We start from the raw sequence: 20,538 nt of genomic DNA, 5'->3' as shown, positions 1-20,538 counted from the left end.
CCCCACGTGTGGCACCTGCTAGAAAGTGCCAAAGAGCAGATACTAGCTACTATCCTTCCTTTGGGGAGGTGGGGGGGGGGGGGAAAAAGGAGTCCAGCCTCCACCCACTACCCTTTCAGAGGTTGAGATCAGCAACTCCATTTATGGAAGGACTATGTCCACGTCCTACCACCCTATAACACAGGACGCTGGCGCCCATAGTTCAGTGCCACCATGATACCTAACCAAGATTCTACTTTGATATACAGACAATATTTGTGCTCCAGGAAAGGTGTACTTAGTAATAAGATCAAACTACAGTACACTGAGAAAATATAGCAGCTCCTATAACTAACCAGGTCTGAAATAAGAGCTGTCAGTGGTTTTAAACGCCTTAGCACTTTGCTCAACTTTCTTTCAACCAAGTGCCAAATAGAGGCCACCCACCAAGTTTCATGCAGTCTTCAATAAGGTGCAGCTCCATTTTCTTAGATAAGAAAGAACTTGTATTTATATAGCTCCTTTCACAACCTCGGGATGTCCCAAAATACTTCACAGCCATTGAAGTGCATTTGAAGTATACTCACTGTTGTAATGCAGGAAACATAGCAGTCAATTTGTGCACAGCAAGGTCCCACAAAGAACAATGAAATAAATGACCAGATAACCTGTTTTTGGTGTTGTTGGTTGAGGGATCGATATTGGCCCAGACACTGGGAGAACTCCCCTGCTCTTCTTTGAATAGTGCTATGGGATCTTTTACGTCCACCTGAGAGGGCAAAGGAAAGATGGCACCTCTGACAGCGCAGCACTCTCTTAGTACTGCACTGAAGTGTCATCTTAGATTATGTGTTCAAATCTCTGAGGTGGGGCTTGAATCTACTACCATATGACTCAGAAGCTAGAGTGTTACCACTGAGCCAAGTGTGATGCCTTGATAGCAACACTTTTTAAGTACTAACCAAGCTAGAGACACTTAAAATCCCAAACTACATCAGACTGTACTGAAGAGAGGCACGATTTTAAGGCCAGCTATGAATTGATAGATCGGTCAAAATATATATACATTCAAAAAAAAATTAGTCACTCAGATATTAGGTGCTTAATCCTAACTTATATGTGCTGGCTGAGCTCCTTTTCAACAGTCAACACGGTAGGTTACAAAACCTCTGTAGCCATATAACAGAAGCCATAGTCAAGCATCTGTACACATGTACAAGGACACTGACAACTGTACTTCCAATTGTCAAAGATAAAATATGAATGCAGTAAATGAACAGAAAACGATGGGAACAGATTTGCTTACTCTGCCGGCATTTACATCAACATCCAAATCTGACAATTCTGACTGACTGGCATTTCATTTCCTTTTGTGAGACTACTGTTTATACAGATTAGGCTCTCCATTTACTGCTACATCAGTTGTCATCTTTTCCAAAATATTCAGATATTCACTTGCAGTTTGCTAGAAGTAAATGTGGCCCCGGCTCTTCACTCAACGCAACCCAAAATGACAAAAAATTGAGCTATGTGAATTCTAATCATCTGTTGAACTGAATTTCAGTGAAATTCTGTACTCATTTATAAACAATCTCGAAGGCATTAATACCTCCATTAAAACAAGTTAGAAGCAAATTCAACTAAGATCCAGCAACATCATTTAATGCACAAACACCTATATCTGTAACCTTATTCCACCAAGTTCCCAGTTTTGAATACAGCAGCATGGCAGTTCGCGCTGTGTCACTGTCCGGCCACATTGCTGCAAATGTATTCTCCGAGGCATGCACTTCAGTCGCTGCATCACTTCCACTTTCCTTCCAGAGTAGTAAAGACGTGTAAAATAGTTGGTTCATTCATTATTTGTGAATTAAGGGGATGCTACAATAAACAGATACTTTTCTCAAGAAAATAAAGTGCATGTGGCTTTTTCAGGATCCTTCATACAGCCAGTTAAGTGGGAAGTATCATGCAGTATTTAAGTTCTGAGGATTTTGAGCAGAGCCAAGAAGCTGTCCGTAATATTCCTGGACATGAAATTTTATAGCAGAAGTACACTGGGCTGATGCCAATGAAACCAGCTGCTACAGTAAGTTGATGTCACTATACAGCAGGATATGAATGGTGGCTGAACTACTGAAGTCACTACAGCTCCTTGTCTTAAATGTGCTTCAATGTACATCAGTGATTCAAGATACTAAAACTTAACCTGCTCTGTGTTTGCCAAAATTCTGACTCGACTTTTTCGTTTCAAAATTTTTCTGCAACCCCTCTCACTTCACCAAATATAATTTGTGTAGAAGGAGGACAGTTTGAATTGCAGGCAGGATAATAGAGGGACAGGAGCACTTTAGAACAAAACAGTCCGAACTCAGATAAAAACAATGTTTTCCTATTCAAATGGTGAGTGGTAAAGAAAGACTGACAAGGGAGAGAAAATAATAAAATTCAGGTTAAAAAAAACATTTTGTTTTTACATCAATGAAGGCCAAAAATTAAAGCTCCAGGTCTACCAAACTGCAAACGCATTAACTTTCAAAAGGCAGAGCTTCAAGTAACCAAAAACATAAAACTTAAATCAAATTCTTTGAAGTCTCATTATTCAGGACTCAAAGCTACTTATTGGCTTAAAAGATTGGCTTCAGACAGTCCTGAACAGATAATGTATAGTCACGTATCAGTGAAGTCATATGAAGGTCTCTGGAACCCCATGTTAAAAAAACAAGCATTGGTATTGCCAACAAACCTTCTCTGTCCATTGCCCCCACCACCTCCCCCACCTCCCCCCCCCCCCCACCCCTCAGCACGCATGCACACCAACCCAAAAGGCTTGGACTATAAACTATCAATCCAACATTATAGAAATCAAAAGTGAACTTCACTTTCGTACACAGATGTCTGACATTGGCAGCCTGCAACAAATCCTGCATTTTCTTGCACTCACACCAAATACCCAAAACATTAAGCTTTCTGTCTCTTTCAAACGTTGACCAACCTGCGCATTTTCAGCCTGTAGTTCTGCATCCAAGCATGTTCACTAGATCAGCGGACACTTTCGCCTGCACTGGCTCCTTGTGAAGTTTATCTCTACCAGACCGGGGTTTATTTTGAGTCCTACCAACGTTTCTTCAATATAAAAATTCTCACCATCCTCCACCCGCCCCCCTCCCAAGCCACCTGAAGAAAAGGAGTCCAATCAGGCTTTTATAAACACACAATCTGAATGCTATTAGCTTTCTGCAGAGTACCTCATATATGTCTTCCGCGCAAATGCTGTGTAAAAGCTAAGGGCCAAATTAATTTGAAGAGCTCTGTAAGAACTGTGTAACAAAGAGGCTCAATTGCAGCTGCCTGCAAAGAAAAGACAGCTTTCTAATGCACTGTATTACCCAGTCATACCAATGTCGACATTATCTTCCATTTATAGTTTTTTTAGATGCATCATAACTAGTAATAGCATTCTTAAGCATTTAACAAGGCTCTGCCATGATGGGTTTGCTGGGTAAATGCACCACATAATGTGGTATTAAGCCACACAAGCCAATAAGTTCCAACATTCTGTGCTATCTTTGGCCTCAGTGCCCTGGGCTAGGAAGGGTAAAAAATAATCAGCAAGAGTTCTGATTCTAGATTGCTAACCAGTGAGCCCTGCTGAAAAGTGTAATGCATGAATGTGTCAAGAGGGACAGGATCCACTTGACTGTGATGCCCTGAATGGCGGGACAGACTGCCTAGACATTAAGAATGACTACTTGGGAAAGATACCAGAAGGCTGCCAGAGCTGATGAACTTATACCCTAGCAAATGTCAGCACCTTTAGGACAGAGAGAAAGAAGGCAAAATAGAGAGGGAAATTGCATTCCAAAAGGGAACTAGGTCCATGAGGTAAAAACAGAAAATGCTGGAAACACTCAGCAGGTCAGGCAGCACGTGTGGAGAAAGAAGGAGTTAACATTTCAGGTTGGTAACATTTAATCAGTTCTGAAAGGTCATCGACCTGAAATGTTAACTATTTCTCCCTCCACAGATGCAGTCTGACCTGCTGAGCGTTTTCCAACATTCCCTGTTTTTATTTCAGGTTTGCAGCATCCATACTATTTTGCTTTTGTTTTAGGTACATAAGGTACTACTTCCTACTTATCCTTCACCGGCAACAGGGCCCATCACTGCTGCACAGTACAACCTTATGTTTCCTCCCTTCCTGAAGGTAGAATTCCTCCCATGATGCAGTACCATGGATGCTAGCAGCCCTCCAGTACCGAACGGAAACAGACATTCTTCATGTGAGCCTGAACACTGAGTACTGGCAAAACTGGAGGGGTGGGGCAGGGTGGACTGGACTGCCATCACAGCTAAGCCTGATCCTGTTCACACATACACACCTTCCAGCAGGGATAGACTGCAATCCAATTTATACCCTCTCTAGCCTGGGATCATCGGGCCATAAGCAAGTTGTAGAAGGTCCATTACTGCCAAATCTGATATCAGTTAACATCACATGGACGGAGAATCAAACCCAGGACTTTTCTGATCTGTTCAATTCAGTACCACTCCACATAATGCACTGGGGAAGCAGAGTGCACAACCCGATTTCCATCTGTCTGATGGAAGAGCTGAGACTGTGCCAACCTCTGTAACCAGATATGTTTTTAAAACAGTACAGGACATAACAAAATTATGCTGGGTTACAAAATTTTGTATCATATCTACCTTACAAAACTCCAGCTATACTATCATGTGATGGAGATTACACGTGGCCGGAAACAATTAAATACCTGCACAAATTAGCAGACAAAGGCTCAACGTCAACCTGAAACGTCACTGCAACTGCTTCCTTCCTATCTGGATAAAATTACAATTCTATCTGTAATTATCCTCCTTGCAATTTCATTGAATTGACATTTGCTCCAAAATGACTCATTATTTAAAAAAATATTTTCCCCAGAAACTTAAGATATAAAACATTATATAATGCCTCAAAGGACAGCTTTATATAAAAAAGAACTTGCATTTATTTGTTCTGACGAAAGGTCATCGACCCGAAAAATTAACTCTGTTTCTTTCTCCACAGGTGCTGCCTGACTTGCTGAGTATTTCCAGCATTTTCTGTTTTTATTGCATTTATATAGCACTTTATCACATCCTTACAAAACATTTTATAATCAATTACATTTTGAAGTGCAGACACTGTTACATAGGTAAACTCGGCTACTAATTTGTGCACAGCAAGGTCCCACAAACAGTACATAAATGACGAGATAATCTGTTTTTGCTGCTGTTGGTTCAGGATGCTCTGTCGACCAAGACACTGGAAGACCTCACCGCTCCTCTTGAATAGCACGATGGAAACCTTTAAATCCACCTGATAAAGCAGACAAGGTCATCTAAAAGAACAATGCAGCACTCCCTCAGTACGGCACCAATGGCAGCCTAGATTATGTGCTCAAGTCCGTAGTGGGGCCTGATCTTCTGGTTATCCAGGATTATTTTCAAGCACTAGCTAATCTTCCAGATAAAAAGTAAGGGCTTTAGTAGTGAGGGCTAAAACACCTTCTCATGGGTTTCTCTCATGTAGCTACAGCCCTTAGAGGCTGTGATGTACCCGAGTATGCTGCCAAGCTCTGTCATCCATCTCACCTGTTTGATGTTGGCAGAAGTTTACATGCTTAACCAGAAAAAATTCAAATGAAATTATATCATATAATAGAAGATCACTCCAATCAACATCACAGCATCATCAGCATACAACATCTTAGAGACCACATATTCGGTGGAACAAAGATGGAGCTGGTGAATGTGGTGCAATGCTAGTAACTGGGAGGTAGTCTTTATGGATGGGGAAGGAATAGGCAACTTGAATGGTGTTGGTAGTCCCGAGGGAGGGAAGTGGAGTATCGGATTTGGAGGCAGTTGGGAGCACTCCAGAAGGTGGAGGAAGAGTCACATTTTGAGCTTCAGAATATTGGGCTGGAACAATTTGTGGGAAGAGAGCCATTGAGAAACAGCCTGTTGTGGTAGGGAAGTTGAGGGGGTCTGGATTTCACAGCACTCAAATGGAAGTATTTAGGGAGCTGGAGATGTAGCACTACACAAGGAGGCAAAGTTTGGGGCCTGGGACAAATCGATTTTTTGATTTGGATGGGGGAGGGGGGAAAAGAGAAGATAGGTCAAGTCAGGAAAAACTGGGAGGCCCTGGGAGTACTTGGTGAGCTCATGCAGCAGAGGTACGGCACAATGCCCAATCGGGGAGGTGGGGGGGTTGCTAATGTGCGGTATTTTGATAAGTGTATCCTCAGCATACACTGTGCTACCACTGAGTTTACTTTTTTTGTTGAATTCTCCAGCACCTCTCGGTGCCCTGGGCTTCTCAGAGCCACAGCATTGAACATTTGCCTCTACAGCAAAGCAGCACATTAGTACTAAGGCCGGGAGACCTTTTCAAAATACATGCACAAGCATTATGCTGGAGACCTGAACCTGCAACATGGCACAGGGTAGCCCATTGGCAGCTCCTGTGAATTGTACAACTGTGGTTTCGTAAAATTCCTGGGACAGGCTTTTTATTAATATTACATGCATGGCGGGGGCGAATGTGTATGTGGCCAGTACAGAACGCAAGGTCAGGGATATTTATGGGGGAGTAATTAGAAGATGGAACTGGTAAGTGGATGGATAATTTTATGTTTTGTTGAATTTTATTTGTCTGTTTACTACATGAAGTTGATTTTTGGGGTGCATAGAGGTACATCAACAAGGCCACTCAATGGACTTGGGTGAAGAAATTTCAGCAATCAATTAGCTGCTTTGTGGTGGTTGCCGATTGTTCATTGTGTTTTTAAAATGAATACATAGAGAGGCTGAAATTTTCTAAGAGAAGACTGGTTTTACATTAGTTTGTTTTAGTGCATAGAGATTGTTTTAATCATTTTCGGGATTAGGGTGTCGCTGGCAAGGCATTTATTGCCCATCCCTAGTTGCCACTTTGATACAAGTGTGTGGCTAGCCACTTCAGAGGGCAATTAAAAATCAACCACATTGGTGTGGGACTGGAGTCACATATAGGCCAGACTGGGTAAGGACGGCAGGACATTGGTGAACCAGTTGAGTTTTTTTTTTAAAAAAACAACAATCTGACAATTTCATGGTCACTTTTACTGATTCCAGCTTTTTATTTCCAGATTTTAAAAACCGAATTCAAATTCTCAAACTGCCTTGGTGGGATTTCAACTCACGTAATCTGGATTATTAGTCCAGGGTCTGGGTTACTAGTCCAGTAACATAACACTACCGTACCCATAGAGGTTTCTGATGGGTTGGTTGGCTGGTGATTAGTCAATGGGAATTTTGAACAATTAATCATGCATCATGCCCATCAGACATTGGACACTTTATTTTGAAATGGATGGATATGGGCACATAATTACGTGTATTTTCTAATCATTTTTACTGCACGCTTATATTGTAAATTTAAAAGAATATTTTACAATGAAGAATTTATCCCAATAACATGCTACATGTAAAGATTTATGATAATGGTCATTTCGTTGCCAACTGGATCAATAGCTCACGTGACACATAAAATCCTTTTAATAGGACTACTTTTTCAACAACTGGGCCTAACTGCATAACACATGAGCAAGGGAGCTTGAAATTAAGTCTGCTGGAACACTGAGTGACAAATATCACTAGCCACAGCAAAAACCGCTAGACCAGAACCAAAACAAATGCATCATACAGCCAAATGACTGCATGGACAAAAAAAATCCCCTTATAAATATTGCCTCTGTTATTTTTCAGCAGTGCAGTTTCTTTGCAAACTGCTTGTTCTAATTGAGAGAAAATTCCTCTCAATTTACAATTTTTAAAAACCTTGCTGTGGTCTTCCGACAGTGCAGTGAGTTTATCATTGAGTAGCAGACCCATACAGACCAAGATCAATCTAGGTTAAATCCCTGCAAATTGCACAGTTAGCGTATCTCAGCTGAGGCTTTAGTCGGGGTACAATTGCCCTCAGTGCTCTCGGGGTAGGAGCAAAATAAAAGTCAGCTGGGATTCCAACTGATATCCAATAATCTGTTAGAAGTGCATGTGTGTAGACTTAAAAGTGTGAGATAGCATTGGGCCCAATGTAATTTCCCCTCTAGTCAAAAAGCCTGTCAACACTCAACATTAATGAATAATGGTGACTTAAGCAACGTGACCGATGCCCTTGGAATCATTCCCCAGCAAGGAGTCAATGCCTTCAGGAGAGGGGAGAAAATTAGCAAGTGCAAAAATAAAAATCCTTCTGAACCTGGTAGCACTGTCCCAGAAGAGTTTAGCTTACTCATTACAGCATACAGTGACCATCAGCTCTTTAAAAATTACATTCATATGCAGGTGAACAAAACTATTAAATTCTTTCCTTTTAAATTTTACAGCACTACATGTTCATCTCTCCAGGACTCAGATCTCCAGCTACAGCGCAACCTTTCTCTGAAGCAACACAGTTTATATCTTTAATTATATAGTTGCTATCTCTTGATAACTCAAAAATAAATAGTAGCTGCACATACATCCTCCTGGTTCTCAGTGGAAGCCCTTCATTTCACAAAAGTCTACCCTGAAAAGAAGAGCCATTGTGTGTACTGGCAGCAAAGCACCACTGTACACGTGCTCTTTTAAATTCCACTTACTCAACCAGTGTCTGCTGTGTGGGTGGTCCATTAGAGCAAAGGCTGGCTTCAGTCTAGTGAGCCACTGTTACCTTCAAGCCCTACAGTAATGAGTCACAAGAGCGTTAAAACAGAGTGGAGGAGTTGCTTCAGGACATCACAGCGGTACCAATGGGATACTATTTATACAATGAAGGTGCGACAAAATCTCAACATGTGTATATATTTTTATAAATTTAACACGAGGACAGAAGCTATCGGTCTGACACACAATGTTGCTATGGCTTGTTGCTAAGATTCCTTGCAGCTGCTGCAAAGTTTAAAATTGTACACGTGGTGTGCTTCCAAACTCGTTGTTGAAGTTCGTATTGGGGGCCATTTGCTGAACAAAAGCTCTCACTAATGGCACAGAGTTCCAGATCTTCTTTTCACTAGATCTCACAATCACCTTTCAATATTCTTCATTATGCCACCCAACCCAATTATCACCACAAAATTAGAGCCAATTTCCTCCCACATTATCCCTGCCATTGCACCTCCACCCCTGCATTCTACCACACTGCAGCGAACAAATGAGCCTTGTCATAGTTATGGACACATTACAATGCCACTGATCACAGCTGCTGGGATATTTTCTAACCATGTTACACACTGCAATTAGCAGCACTAGCAAATGGGCCACACGACTAGAGCAAAAACAGCTATCTCAGCAAAGGAGGAGGTAAAAGAACAACATAAAGTTTCATTTATATAGCCACTTTCACATCCTCAGAGCTTCACAACCAATGAAGTACTTTTGAAGTGTAGTCATAGAGAAATGCAGCAGCCAATTTGAGCACAGCAAGGTTCCACAAACAGCAATGAAATAAATGACCAGATAATCCATTTATTTGATGTTGGCTGAGGGGTAAATGTTGGCCAGGATACCAGACAAATTCCCATCCTCTTCTACAAATAGTGCCATAGGGTCTTTTATATCCACCTAAACAGATAGGCAGGGTTTAACGTCTCATCTGAAAGAAGACACCTCCAACGTGCTCCAGTCCCTGAAGTGGAGTTTGAACCCTGAACCAAAGGAGAGAGAGTGCTACCACCGACAAAGCTGGGTTGTAGATAATGATTTCAACTCCACCTTCATGTTACCAAAAAGTATCAGAAGCATATGTCACAGTATTAACACAGAACTGCTCTGGAATAAAAGTGGTCATTAAACAGCCCCAGACAACCAGAGAGTGCATATTCCAATCCCAGCCTCTGTTGTCATTGTCTATACTCTAGATGGATGTTTGTTTCACTGTTTCTCTGTTGAACCAGTGGATAATTTGATTTTTTTAGTGCAATAAAACAACTGAATTATCAGCAGCAGAGTAAAGAAGGAGCTAGCACAGTAGCTCTGTACAATGTTTGGTCACCAATTTACAGAGGCGCTGAAGCAGGATAGCACATGTTTGATTGCCCAGTTCAGTTCCTAATCTGATCCGAACCATACAGAATAGAATGCACAGCATCACTCTGATGTTAGGGAGAGTAAAAAAATTAAAAGTCAGTGTAGGTCTGATCACCAGGTCTATGTTAAGCACCCCATGACTTGCCAAAGTAGGCACCGACAGATCTGGAAACATGCTGCCTGCTCTCTTTGCAGCAGAAACACTGAACCTACAAATAGTGCAGGAAATATTATGGGTGCACGCCCTTCACTAGACAATAAACACTCGGCAAAAAAACGAGAGGACGGGAAAGAGTTAGCATGAACTATTTCATCCTACATATGGCCCCCAGTGTACAGAACAGAGTGCCAATGGCAACAATGGCCCAGAAATCTACAGTACATATTATTTCCTTCCAGCCTAAGGATACCATAGGCACAAATAAAATAATTTTCCAGTTACTTCCTACTTACTAGGTTGCCCATATGATACCGTTCCAAACACAAAAAAAGGGCCAACTGATTGCTCCTCCAGTCTTAACCCAACACCACGGTTCAGCCAGCTATTAGGAGGTGTACAAGAGCAACTGGAGTGTGTTCAGTTGTATCTCACCCCAGATGACCCAGCAGAGATAAATAGCTTAACATCTGGCAAAACTGGAAAAACTCTCAACCATTCACTGTTGCATCACCAGGGCATGGACCTTCTCCAGCTGTAGCTCATTTCAAACTGGGCTAGATTGTGATAGCAGAAACATATTCAAAATGTGGTAAATCACATATCCAATTTGAACTAACGGCAGTCATAAGATGATGCATGAGACTCCCCTCCCCTCTAGTGGTTCAATGGAAAGGATTAGACTCTGTCCACATGTATAGATTATTTGAGCTAGATAGGTTAGGGTTGGGGGTCATCAGTATAAGTTACGAAAGCATACAAGTAGGATAACATGCCAGGAGGTACTTCCTATCACATAGTTGTCGACCTCTGAAATAAGTTGCCAGCAATCACTACAAGCATTCAAAGGGGAGCTAGGTGAGCGCCTGCACACGACAAACATCTCCACACAAAGACGGTAGGTGGGTCATTAGGGCAACGTCACCATTCACCATGATCTCAGGGCTTGCTTTTATTACCTTCAAGGGTCAGGAAAAAAAATTCCAGTCTTTTTTTCCTTAAATTGGCCTAGTGTTTTTAACTCTCCCAGAAGATTGAGAGACTGCAAGGGGAAGACACGGGAGGGACGGTGTGAGCGCGGCACACGGGAGGGACGGTGTGAGCGCGGCACACGGGAGGGACGGTGTGAGCGCGGCACACGGGAGGGACGGTGTGAGCGCGGCACACGGGAGGGACGGTGTGAGCGCGGCACACGGGAGGGACGGTGTGAGCGCGGCACACGGGAGGGACGGTGTGAGCGCGGCACACGGGAGGGACGGTGTGAGCGCGGCACACGGGAGGGACGGTGTGAGCGCGGCACACGGGAGGGACGGTGTGAGCGCGGCACACGGGAGGGACGGTGTGAGCGCGGCACACGGGAGGGACGGTGTGAGCGCGGCACACGGGAGGGACGGTGTGAGCGCGGCACACGGGAGGGACGGTGTGAGCGCGGCACACGGGAGGGACGGTGTGAGCGCGGCACACGGGAGGGACGGTGTGAGCGCGGCACACGGGAGGGACGGTGTGAGCGCGGCACACGGGAGGGACGGTGTGAGCGCGGCACACGGGAGGGACGGTGTGAGCGCGGCACACGGGAGGGACGGTGTGAGCGCGGCACACGGGAGGGACGGTGTGAGCGCGGCACACGGGAGGGACGGTGTGAGCGCGGCACACGGGAGGGACGGTGTGAGCGCGGCACACGGGAGGGACGGTGTGAGCGCGGCACACGGGAGGGACGGTGTGAGCGCGGCACACGGGAGGGACGGTGTGAGCGCGGCACACGGGAGGGACGGTGTGAGCGCGGCACACGGGAGGGACGGTGTGAGCGCGGCACACGGGAGGGACGGTGTGAGCGCGGCACACGGCCCCCTGTATCCTATCCCATTCTTAACCCTATTTGCCTATCATCCCATTCTCTCTGACCTCCACGATATTCTCATTCGCCTTGTGCATTGATGTGAAAATCTTCATTTATAAAAATTTATCTATGGCCACTCTACTTCTGCACTTCCCCAGGATTACATCGCAGCTCACACCCTCTGCTATTCCGACTCTGGTCTGGTGGGCATCTCTTCTTCACCCCCTCGCCCGAAAAATAAAAACTACTCCACTAGCCACGGCAGAGCCTCCAGTCATCATGCCCCTGCACTCTGGAATTCCCTGCTTAAACCCCTCCACCTTTCCAAAACTACTTCTGTGCCGATATCTTCAGTCACATCCCCTAGCTCTCATCCCAAAGTTCAGCATGGAGTCCAATCCCACCTTTGTAAAGCCCCTTGGATGTTTTGCTATGTCAAAGGTGCATTATAAGTCAAGGTGTTGTTGAACAGGTTGCCAACATTCACCATTTAGGTTTGTGCATGAATAACAGTGATACCAGAGAACTGCGTGACTTCACCCCAGCACGTCACCAATCAGGTGAATAGGGGAGAAGGGAAGAAAATGCAAGCACCAATAGCTAAAATTAGTTACTCACTAAGCAACTGGAGCTAAACTTGTTCAAGCAGTTCCACAGCCAAGGCTTCCAAACGTACATACAGAATGCAAGGAAAGATACATTACCTATTTAGAACTATAGAAAATTATGTTTGATTCTACACTAAACTCTCCTGGGTTAACAATTTTAGTATCTGCAGGAACAATTCTTCTGCAGAGTACAGAGAACCCATTTCCAAGATTGGCTGCCTGTTCATGGAATGAAGATTTCTCAACTCAAATTGCGGTTGGGAGAAAACAGTGAAAACAAAATGCATGACTGCATTCTGTTTTTGTACATGTACGTCACGAATTCTTCTCTTCGAAAGGGATTCTATAGCACCTTAATAGACCAATGTAAAAATAAAATCTCACATTTAAATTTCTACTTATTTCATCCTAATCATTTCAACAATTTACTGGTGGCCCTTGTTCTAATCCATAAAGGTTATGATAAAATTGAATTTGACTTGAAACTGGGAATGATGGAAGAGCTATGGAAAAGAGGCAGCTCCCTACTAATGGTATTTTTCTTATTTTAAATTGTTACCTTTCCAGTTGGCAGGTTAAAGTTAAATACTGACGTTAAGTGGAACACCCTGTACCAAGCTCTGATGTCTGATGATGTAGCTTCAAATCAACCCAAAGATTTCTCGCCCTCCAGAGTGAAAACATGAAAGTTTACTGAACCATTTTTCATTACTTTTTTAAAATAACCACAGCTTAACAGACAATCTACCCTGCAAACAACACACAGATTCAAAACTGAAAATTCTGAGTTCATTTTGTGCTAAGCAAAGAGAAAAGAAAGATGGCCACAATCCTCAGCCAAGCACTTCACAATCATCTAGGTGTCAAGTACAGCCCAGGGGGCCTCGTCATCTCAAGAATGTTGCAACACAAAGGAAGCTTATTCTGCCTTATCTAGGAATACACACCAAGCATCAAAAGCTGTTTCAGCAGAGACTTAACTCACAAAAAAAAGCTAGAAAATTAACTCAAATCAATTTACTGTATATATTCCAGGTCAAAGGTAATTGTGGTATAAATTACTCTTGTTTATAAATAAAAATGTATTTATAGAGCAAGCATTATCCTACTTTATATTCAAAAGCTAAAATGTGTAAAAATTCTGGATTGTCCCCTTGTCCAGTCTATACTTAACCCTTTCACCGATCAATATTTAGCTGTAGCTAAAATGTTTACAGGTTTGATAGGTGGTTTAGAATAAAGTATGGGGTTATATTCACAGTTTGGGTCATATTTATATCACCAGGCAATTATGTTCTCAGCTTTTAACATGGTAGCGTGCTTTTATTATGTAAAATACAGTAATTACAGTATGAAATTAGAGTTTTACCACTCTTTGAACCATCACAATGCTTTTCAAAGTAACTCTGAAAGGTTCATTTCTCCCTCCCTGTTAAGACTACAATTTCCTTGCATAAAAAGTGCATTAGAGAATCAGGGGCAGAAATGGGCATTTCTTTTTACAGTAATACTTATAATATTAGCTTTTCAGAAAATAGAACCCCCAAACCAACATGCACAATATTTTTACCGTTTTCACTGCCCCCGCCTCAAAGTCAGTATTACCATTTGGCAAATAGCCAGAGCAATCCTGGAAATTTCAGATTTGTATGAGTATCTAATAAGCTTGCAGTAATTTTATATAAAATGTACACTGACCCAATAATGCCCATTCCAATCACCGTTCCCTTCAGCAGTAGTATTATTCTAGAGTAGCTGGGGGAAATTACCCCATAACAACCTAATATAAAATCAAAATATTCTAAAAGCAACATTACCTCCAAGTTATCTCCATCTAGTAATTATTCTGTATTTGAGTACATACCCACGGTCTTTAAGCACCAAATTAAAAACTCAATGAATGCAGTTGGCATAATCCAAACTAAGTTAGCATACACAATTTAACATTTTGAAAAGCACATTCTCAAACATCGATCCCTGATACACAGATCACTTTTTGTTTTGCTGATTTTTCTTCAAAACCCCAAAGAATTGTATTCAGCAAAATATTTTCACATATCTTTAACTATATTTGTACAGCGCTTCCATAACAGTAAACAAATCTGAATGGTGAAAGGGTTACGTCTCCCAACCCCCACTAAAGCTGTAAAAATGTATGGAACAATACATAGACACGCACTGTGATTATCATACCAGACACGCTTAGTCAGAATTCATCTTCAAAGTATGCCTCAGTAAACAAACAGAGGAGGATTAATGAAAAAGAAGTGATTCAGCCTGCCGCCTAAGCACTATAAAAATTTAATATAATTATATACACTGCAAACACCAACAGTTCAAAAATACACTAACATTTAAGCTTTTCCACAATTTCAATTGTCTGGTTCACTTAAATATTACAAATAATGTTGATGGGGACAATTAAAAGACACCTTAGACCCACTTTATTGATTATTTTCCAAAATAACAGTGCCCCAATGTGACTCCACACCAAACAAACTGCGCTTTAAAACACAATTCGTGCAAATGTAAACTATAGATTGCCAATTATTTCTGGACTAAAAAGAAAATATCCCAAGCCGTTCCTTCCTATCTCCAAAAAAAACAAAACCTCACAACTATTCTGCAACCAGAAATACTTCCAAATTTCCCCCATATTCTAAAACAATCTTTTGATCGCTCAGTGCCAGAGCCCTATTACTGGACCTGTTTATCAGAGCACTATTACTATAACCATTGACCTGACCCCATTGCTGTAGCCAACCTCTCATACTGTACCCCACCTCCATTACTGTACCCATTTACCAAATTATCACCTGTAGCAGAGCCCCATTACTGTACTCACTGATGCATACTGATCTTATTTACTTAACCATGAGTGTACCTGATCTCCATGCTGTACCTATTTCCCAAAGCAGTTATTGCACGGAAGATTGCAGAGTTCCATTGGTGCAACCATTTACCGGTGCTCCACTACTAAACTGCATTACTGCACGCCATTACCACACCAGAACCCTGTTACTGTATACCATTATCACACCAGAGCCCATCACTGAACCCCATTATAGCACATAATCCCCATTACTGCACCCAATCCCGCCATTACTGTACCCAATTCCACTTACTATGCCCCAGCCTCATTACCGCATCCCATTACTGCACCAAATCCTGGTTTTTGCACCATTACTGTGCCAAAGCCCCATTACTGTGCCAGATCCCTGTTACTGCACCAGACCCCCACTTCATGCCAGATTACCATTACTGCACCAGATCCCCATTACTTCATCCCATTACCGCACCAGGTCCCCATCGCCACACCTCATTACTACACCAGGTCCCCACTTCCGCACCAAGTCCCCATTGCTGCACCCCATTACTGTGCCGAAGCCCCATTACTGCACCCCACTACTGCGCCAGATCCCTGTTACTGCACCAGACCCCCTCTTCATGCCAGATTACCATTACTGCACCAGATCCCCATTACTTCATCCCATTACCGCACCAGGTCCCCATTGCCGCACCTCATTACTACATCAGGTCCCCACTTCCGCACCAAGTCCCCATTGCTGCACCCCATTACTGGGCCAGATCCCCTTTACTGCACCCCATTATCATGCCAGATTCCCATTAATGCACCAGAACCCCATTACTGGGCCAGATCCCCACTTCTGCAACCCCCTTGGTGCACCAGATCCCCATTACTGCACCCCATTAGTGCACCATGTCCCCATTACCATGCCAGAACGGCATTGCTGAAGCCCATTAGTGCACCAGATCCCCATTTCTGCACTATATCCCATTTACTGCACCCATTACCATACCAGATCCCCATTACTGCACCAGATTTCCCATTGCTGCACCCCATCAGTGTACCAGATCTCCATTACTATACCCCATTACTGGGTCACATCCCCATTACTGCACCCGATCCCGAATGCCACAATCCCCTTAGTGCACCAGATCTCCACTACTGCACCAGATCCCGATCAATGCACCCCATTCCCATGTTAACACTCCTTCACTATTCTGACGTACTGCTTTAAAAAGTTTAAATAAACCCAAAATCTCAAAAGCTCGAATAAAGTGCGGAGCGGAAGTGGATTCGAGTCTCCCGCTCCCCACATCCAACTCCGCACAAATTCCCACTTTTACTGACACCCCGAACCTGGCGGAGAAGGTGGAGTACTGGGGGGGGGGGTGACCGGGACCGGGACCGGGACCGACCCGGCCACAGTCCCAGTCCGAGGGGAACATCCGACACAGGAAAGTTCACAACTTGCAGCGCAGTCCGGGCCCGGGGCCCGGGGGTGGGATTCCGCGCCGCGCCGGTAACTTTATTATTCCCACCCCCCCTCAGTTTCCTGACTGCTGCTCCGCATTCACCCCCTCGACCAAGTGCGGCCTAATCCTCCAGCCCGCCGGCTCGCTCTGAGCAGCATCGCCCGACTGGAAAGCGCTCTCTGCCGGCGCAGCTCCAAATCGAAGCCGCTCCGTCATGAGTTTAGTACACGGGGAGGGGAGGGGAGGGGGAAAGAGGCCACGCTCCGGGCGCGCCGCTCAAACTTTCCCTCCTCCGCGGGCACCGACTCCGGCAGCCGGGGCTCCCCTCGGAAAAGTTACCGGGGAGGGAGCGGGTCGCCGGTTAGCCGCAGCCTGCCTGTCCCGCCGGGGGGCCGGGGGGGCCCAGGCTCAGCCCGGGCCGCCCGCCCCAACATCTCGGGCGCCATCTTGGCTGCTGGCGGCTGATCGATGATTGAACACAAAAGCAGCCGAGGGATCAATTCCTGATCAATCAGAAAACTGTGGATTCCGGCCCCAAAAACCGGGCCGGGGCCGCCGCTGACCGGCCTGGGCCGAGCCCCGGGCCGCCCCCCGCACCCTGCCGCCCGCCCGGGGACCCCGAGGAGCCGCTGACCTGAAGCAGTTGTAAATCAAATTTCTTCCAATATTGAAACATCGATCCCACATTGGCGGCCATCTTGAGACATATTGAGGCAATAGAGAGCGAGCCTGGATTGGAGTTCAGAGGGGGGGGGGAGGGGAGGGGGGAGGGGGGAGGCGGCATCCCGCAAAACCCGGCCTGGATTCCCCACTCCCCCGGAGCACGGAGCTGGGCACGGGCAGCCAGCGAACACCGGCACTGGCACGGAGCAGGCAACCGACAGCCAGCAACAAGCAAAGCATTGCAGCCGCCAGGTCTGCGCACAGCGGGCCAATTAAATAAACAGAGAGCCGGCCGGGCGCAAGTTAAATAGAAAATAAAACCCGCAGCATCTTCATCGGATCTTTTTTTTTTGTAAAATTCTTTAAAGCCCTCGCTGCTCTTTTATTTTTAAAAAAAAAAGATTAAAATGTTGCACTTGAATATGCAAAATAAAATATTCTGGCTTGTTTGTAATTGTTTATTTGTTTATTTTGGAGAGTCTCTGCATTTTGCACTCTGCTGTCTTTTTGAATTATGTTGCACCCAAAAGCTGCGATTTTTTTTTTGAGGGATTTAGGAACGGCTCTAAACGGGGAGGGGGGCAAAAGGGGAGGGACATTCCTCCCCCTGATTTTTAATCAGACACCAAAATATACCTTTCCCTTCACTTTATACTGACGTTTTCTGCAAATTTTCAAATTAGCCACATAATTACCGATCCTAAAAAAAAACCCCTCCCTGTAATATTTAATCGAGGAGACTGAATTATTAATCTCAAACCACTTCGCAGTTCAACTTCACAACTCAAAACCTCTCCCACTGCCACCATCTAATTGGGGCAATTGCAAAATATTTTTTTTCAAAAAGGTGAAAGAACTTTCACAATTTCCACCGAGTTTCAGAATTTTTCAGATTCCCTGAAAACGCGTTATAAAATTCTAACCAAATTCAAAATGTGCTTAATATCTTTCAAAATGCTGTTAAGCAGCACGTGTGAGTAACACGTCATATTAAAGTCCCCAATCCCTGAATTATGTTGGAATTGTGTATTTTATTTGCCCGTCAATCAACCAACTGCCCACCAAATCTCTTCTCAGATTTATCTCATGTCTGAGATTATGTTGCCTGTCTTGTTCTGCTGCTACTGCCAGTCTGAGTGGCATTCCTGTCCAAATCCTTATATCGTCTGCCCAACTTTTCCTTGGTCTTTCTCTTCATTCTTGGCCTTTTATTTCCTCCTGGATTCACCTCTTGCCGAGGTGGCGTTCTCCCCCATCTCTTTACATATCCAACGTGTGGTAGTTTCACTTTCTTTGACTTGGTGAAACTTGTTATCATGATTCCTCATGCCTTTCAAGCACTCTCTCATCGCTGCTCGCTGTGGTCCGTGGGACTCTGAGCATCTTTTAGTTTCCCACATCTCAAAGGTTAGCAACATTTCCGTGTCCCTCTTTTTCAGTGTTCGTGTTTCGCATCCATGGAGCACTACTGACCATATATAACTTTCCAACATTTGGTGAGATATGCCTCTATCTTTCCAAATCTTCTTCAACCTCTCGCTACCTTCTATAAACTTTTAGTGCTCTTTGACTCAGTACCAGGATTTGCCGACCCTTTTGATCTTCTTCTCATTTATGTGTATGTCCACTCACAAGTACCATCGTTTTGTTTTCTTGGAGGTCACTTTTAGCCCATAACAGCTGCTAACGGTGGCCAGTCTGTCCACGAGTTAAGACATCGTGGTTCTCTTTTGTTTCCGCTATTAGGAAGAACAATGTCAACCGCACTCCTCGGGTTATTACATATTGTTCTGTTTCCAATTTGTCCGCCTCATTGAAAGCCTTGGAGGGTTATCTTCACAATCATCACAACACGGATACTGAACAGGTAGAGAGATAAAAGCAACCTTGTTGGAAGCTTTCCAATATCGATTTCTACAAGGGTCCTTTGAGTTGCAATCCATTTGTTCTCAAGGAATCATGTAACGTGTTTGGAAAGTTCGGTCAGTTCCATTGCGGCTGATATCATTGCGTGTTTGACTGATGAAGGACCTTCCGCAAATCCATGAGGTAGAGCTGTGACGTGCAGGGTTTCTCCAAGATTGGTCTTGAGTTGGAGGCCTGCTCACATAGAATCATAGAAAGTTACGGCACAGAAGGAGGCCATTCGGCCCATCGTGTCCTTGCCGGCCGAAAAAGAGCTATCCAGCATAATCTCACTTTCCAGCACTTAGTCCGTAGCCCTGTAGGTTACGGCACTTCAAGTGCACATCCAAGTACTTTTTAAATGAGTTGAGGGTTTCTGCCTCTGCCACCCTTTCAGGCAGTGAGTTCCAGACCCCCACCACCCTTTGGGTGAAAAAAATTCACCCCAGTTCCCGTCTAATCATTCTACCAATTAGTTTAAATCTATGCCCCCTGGTCACTGACTCCTTTGCTAAGGGAAATAAGTCCTCCCTATCCATTCTATCTAGTCCCATCATAATTTTATATGCCTCAATTAAAACTCCCCTCAGCCTCTTTTGTTCCAAAGAAAACAACCCCAGCCTGTCCAATCTTTCCTCATAGCTAAAATTCTCCAGCCCTGGCAACATCCTCGTAAATCTCCTCTGTGCCCTCTCTAGTGCAATCACATCTTTCCTGTAATGTGGTGACCAGAACTGTACACAGTACTCAAGCTGTGGCCTAACCAATGTTTTATACAGTTCAAGCATAACCTCCCTGCTCTTATATTCTATGCCTTGGCTAATAAAGGAAAGTATCCTGTAGATATGCCACCTTATCTACCTGTCTTGCTACCTTCAGGGATCTGTGGACATGCACTCCAAGGTCCCTCACTTCCTCTACACCTCTCAATATCCTTCCATTTATTGTGTATTCCCTTGCCTTGTTTGCCCTCCCCAAATGCATTATCTCACACTTCTCCGGATTGA

The 20,538-nt window shown here is 44.1% G+C and overlaps 1 protein-coding gene across 2 annotated transcripts in view; it reads right to left on the bottom strand.

Annotated features, from left to right (window-relative positions):
* LOC137344772 (protein CASP-like) overlaps positions 1 to 17,862 on the bottom strand; it is a 501,289-nt gene extending 483,427 nt beyond the window's left edge. The window contains exon 1 of one of the 2 annotated variants that reach the window (XM_068007907.1): positions 17,598 to 17,862. In XM_068007907.1, the coding sequence (XP_067864008.1) occupies positions 17,598 to 17,747 (150 nt within the window). In that variant the 5' untranslated portion in view covers positions 17,748 to 17,862. The remainder of the gene's footprint in view (positions 1 to 17,597) is intronic. The other variant, XM_068007906.1, reaches the window with a different exon arrangement.
* Between the last annotated feature and the right edge of the window lie 2,676 nt (positions 17,863 to 20,538).

The sequence above is a fragment of the Heptranchias perlo genome, chromosome 28, assembly GCF_035084215.1.
Source record: "Heptranchias perlo isolate sHepPer1 chromosome 28, sHepPer1.hap1, whole genome shotgun sequence".
Classification (NCBI taxonomy): domain Eukaryota; kingdom Metazoa; phylum Chordata; class Chondrichthyes; order Hexanchiformes; family Hexanchidae; genus Heptranchias; species Heptranchias perlo.
The sequence above is the reverse complement of the archived record's forward strand: the minus strand, read 5'-3'. Positions and strand labels throughout refer to the sequence as shown.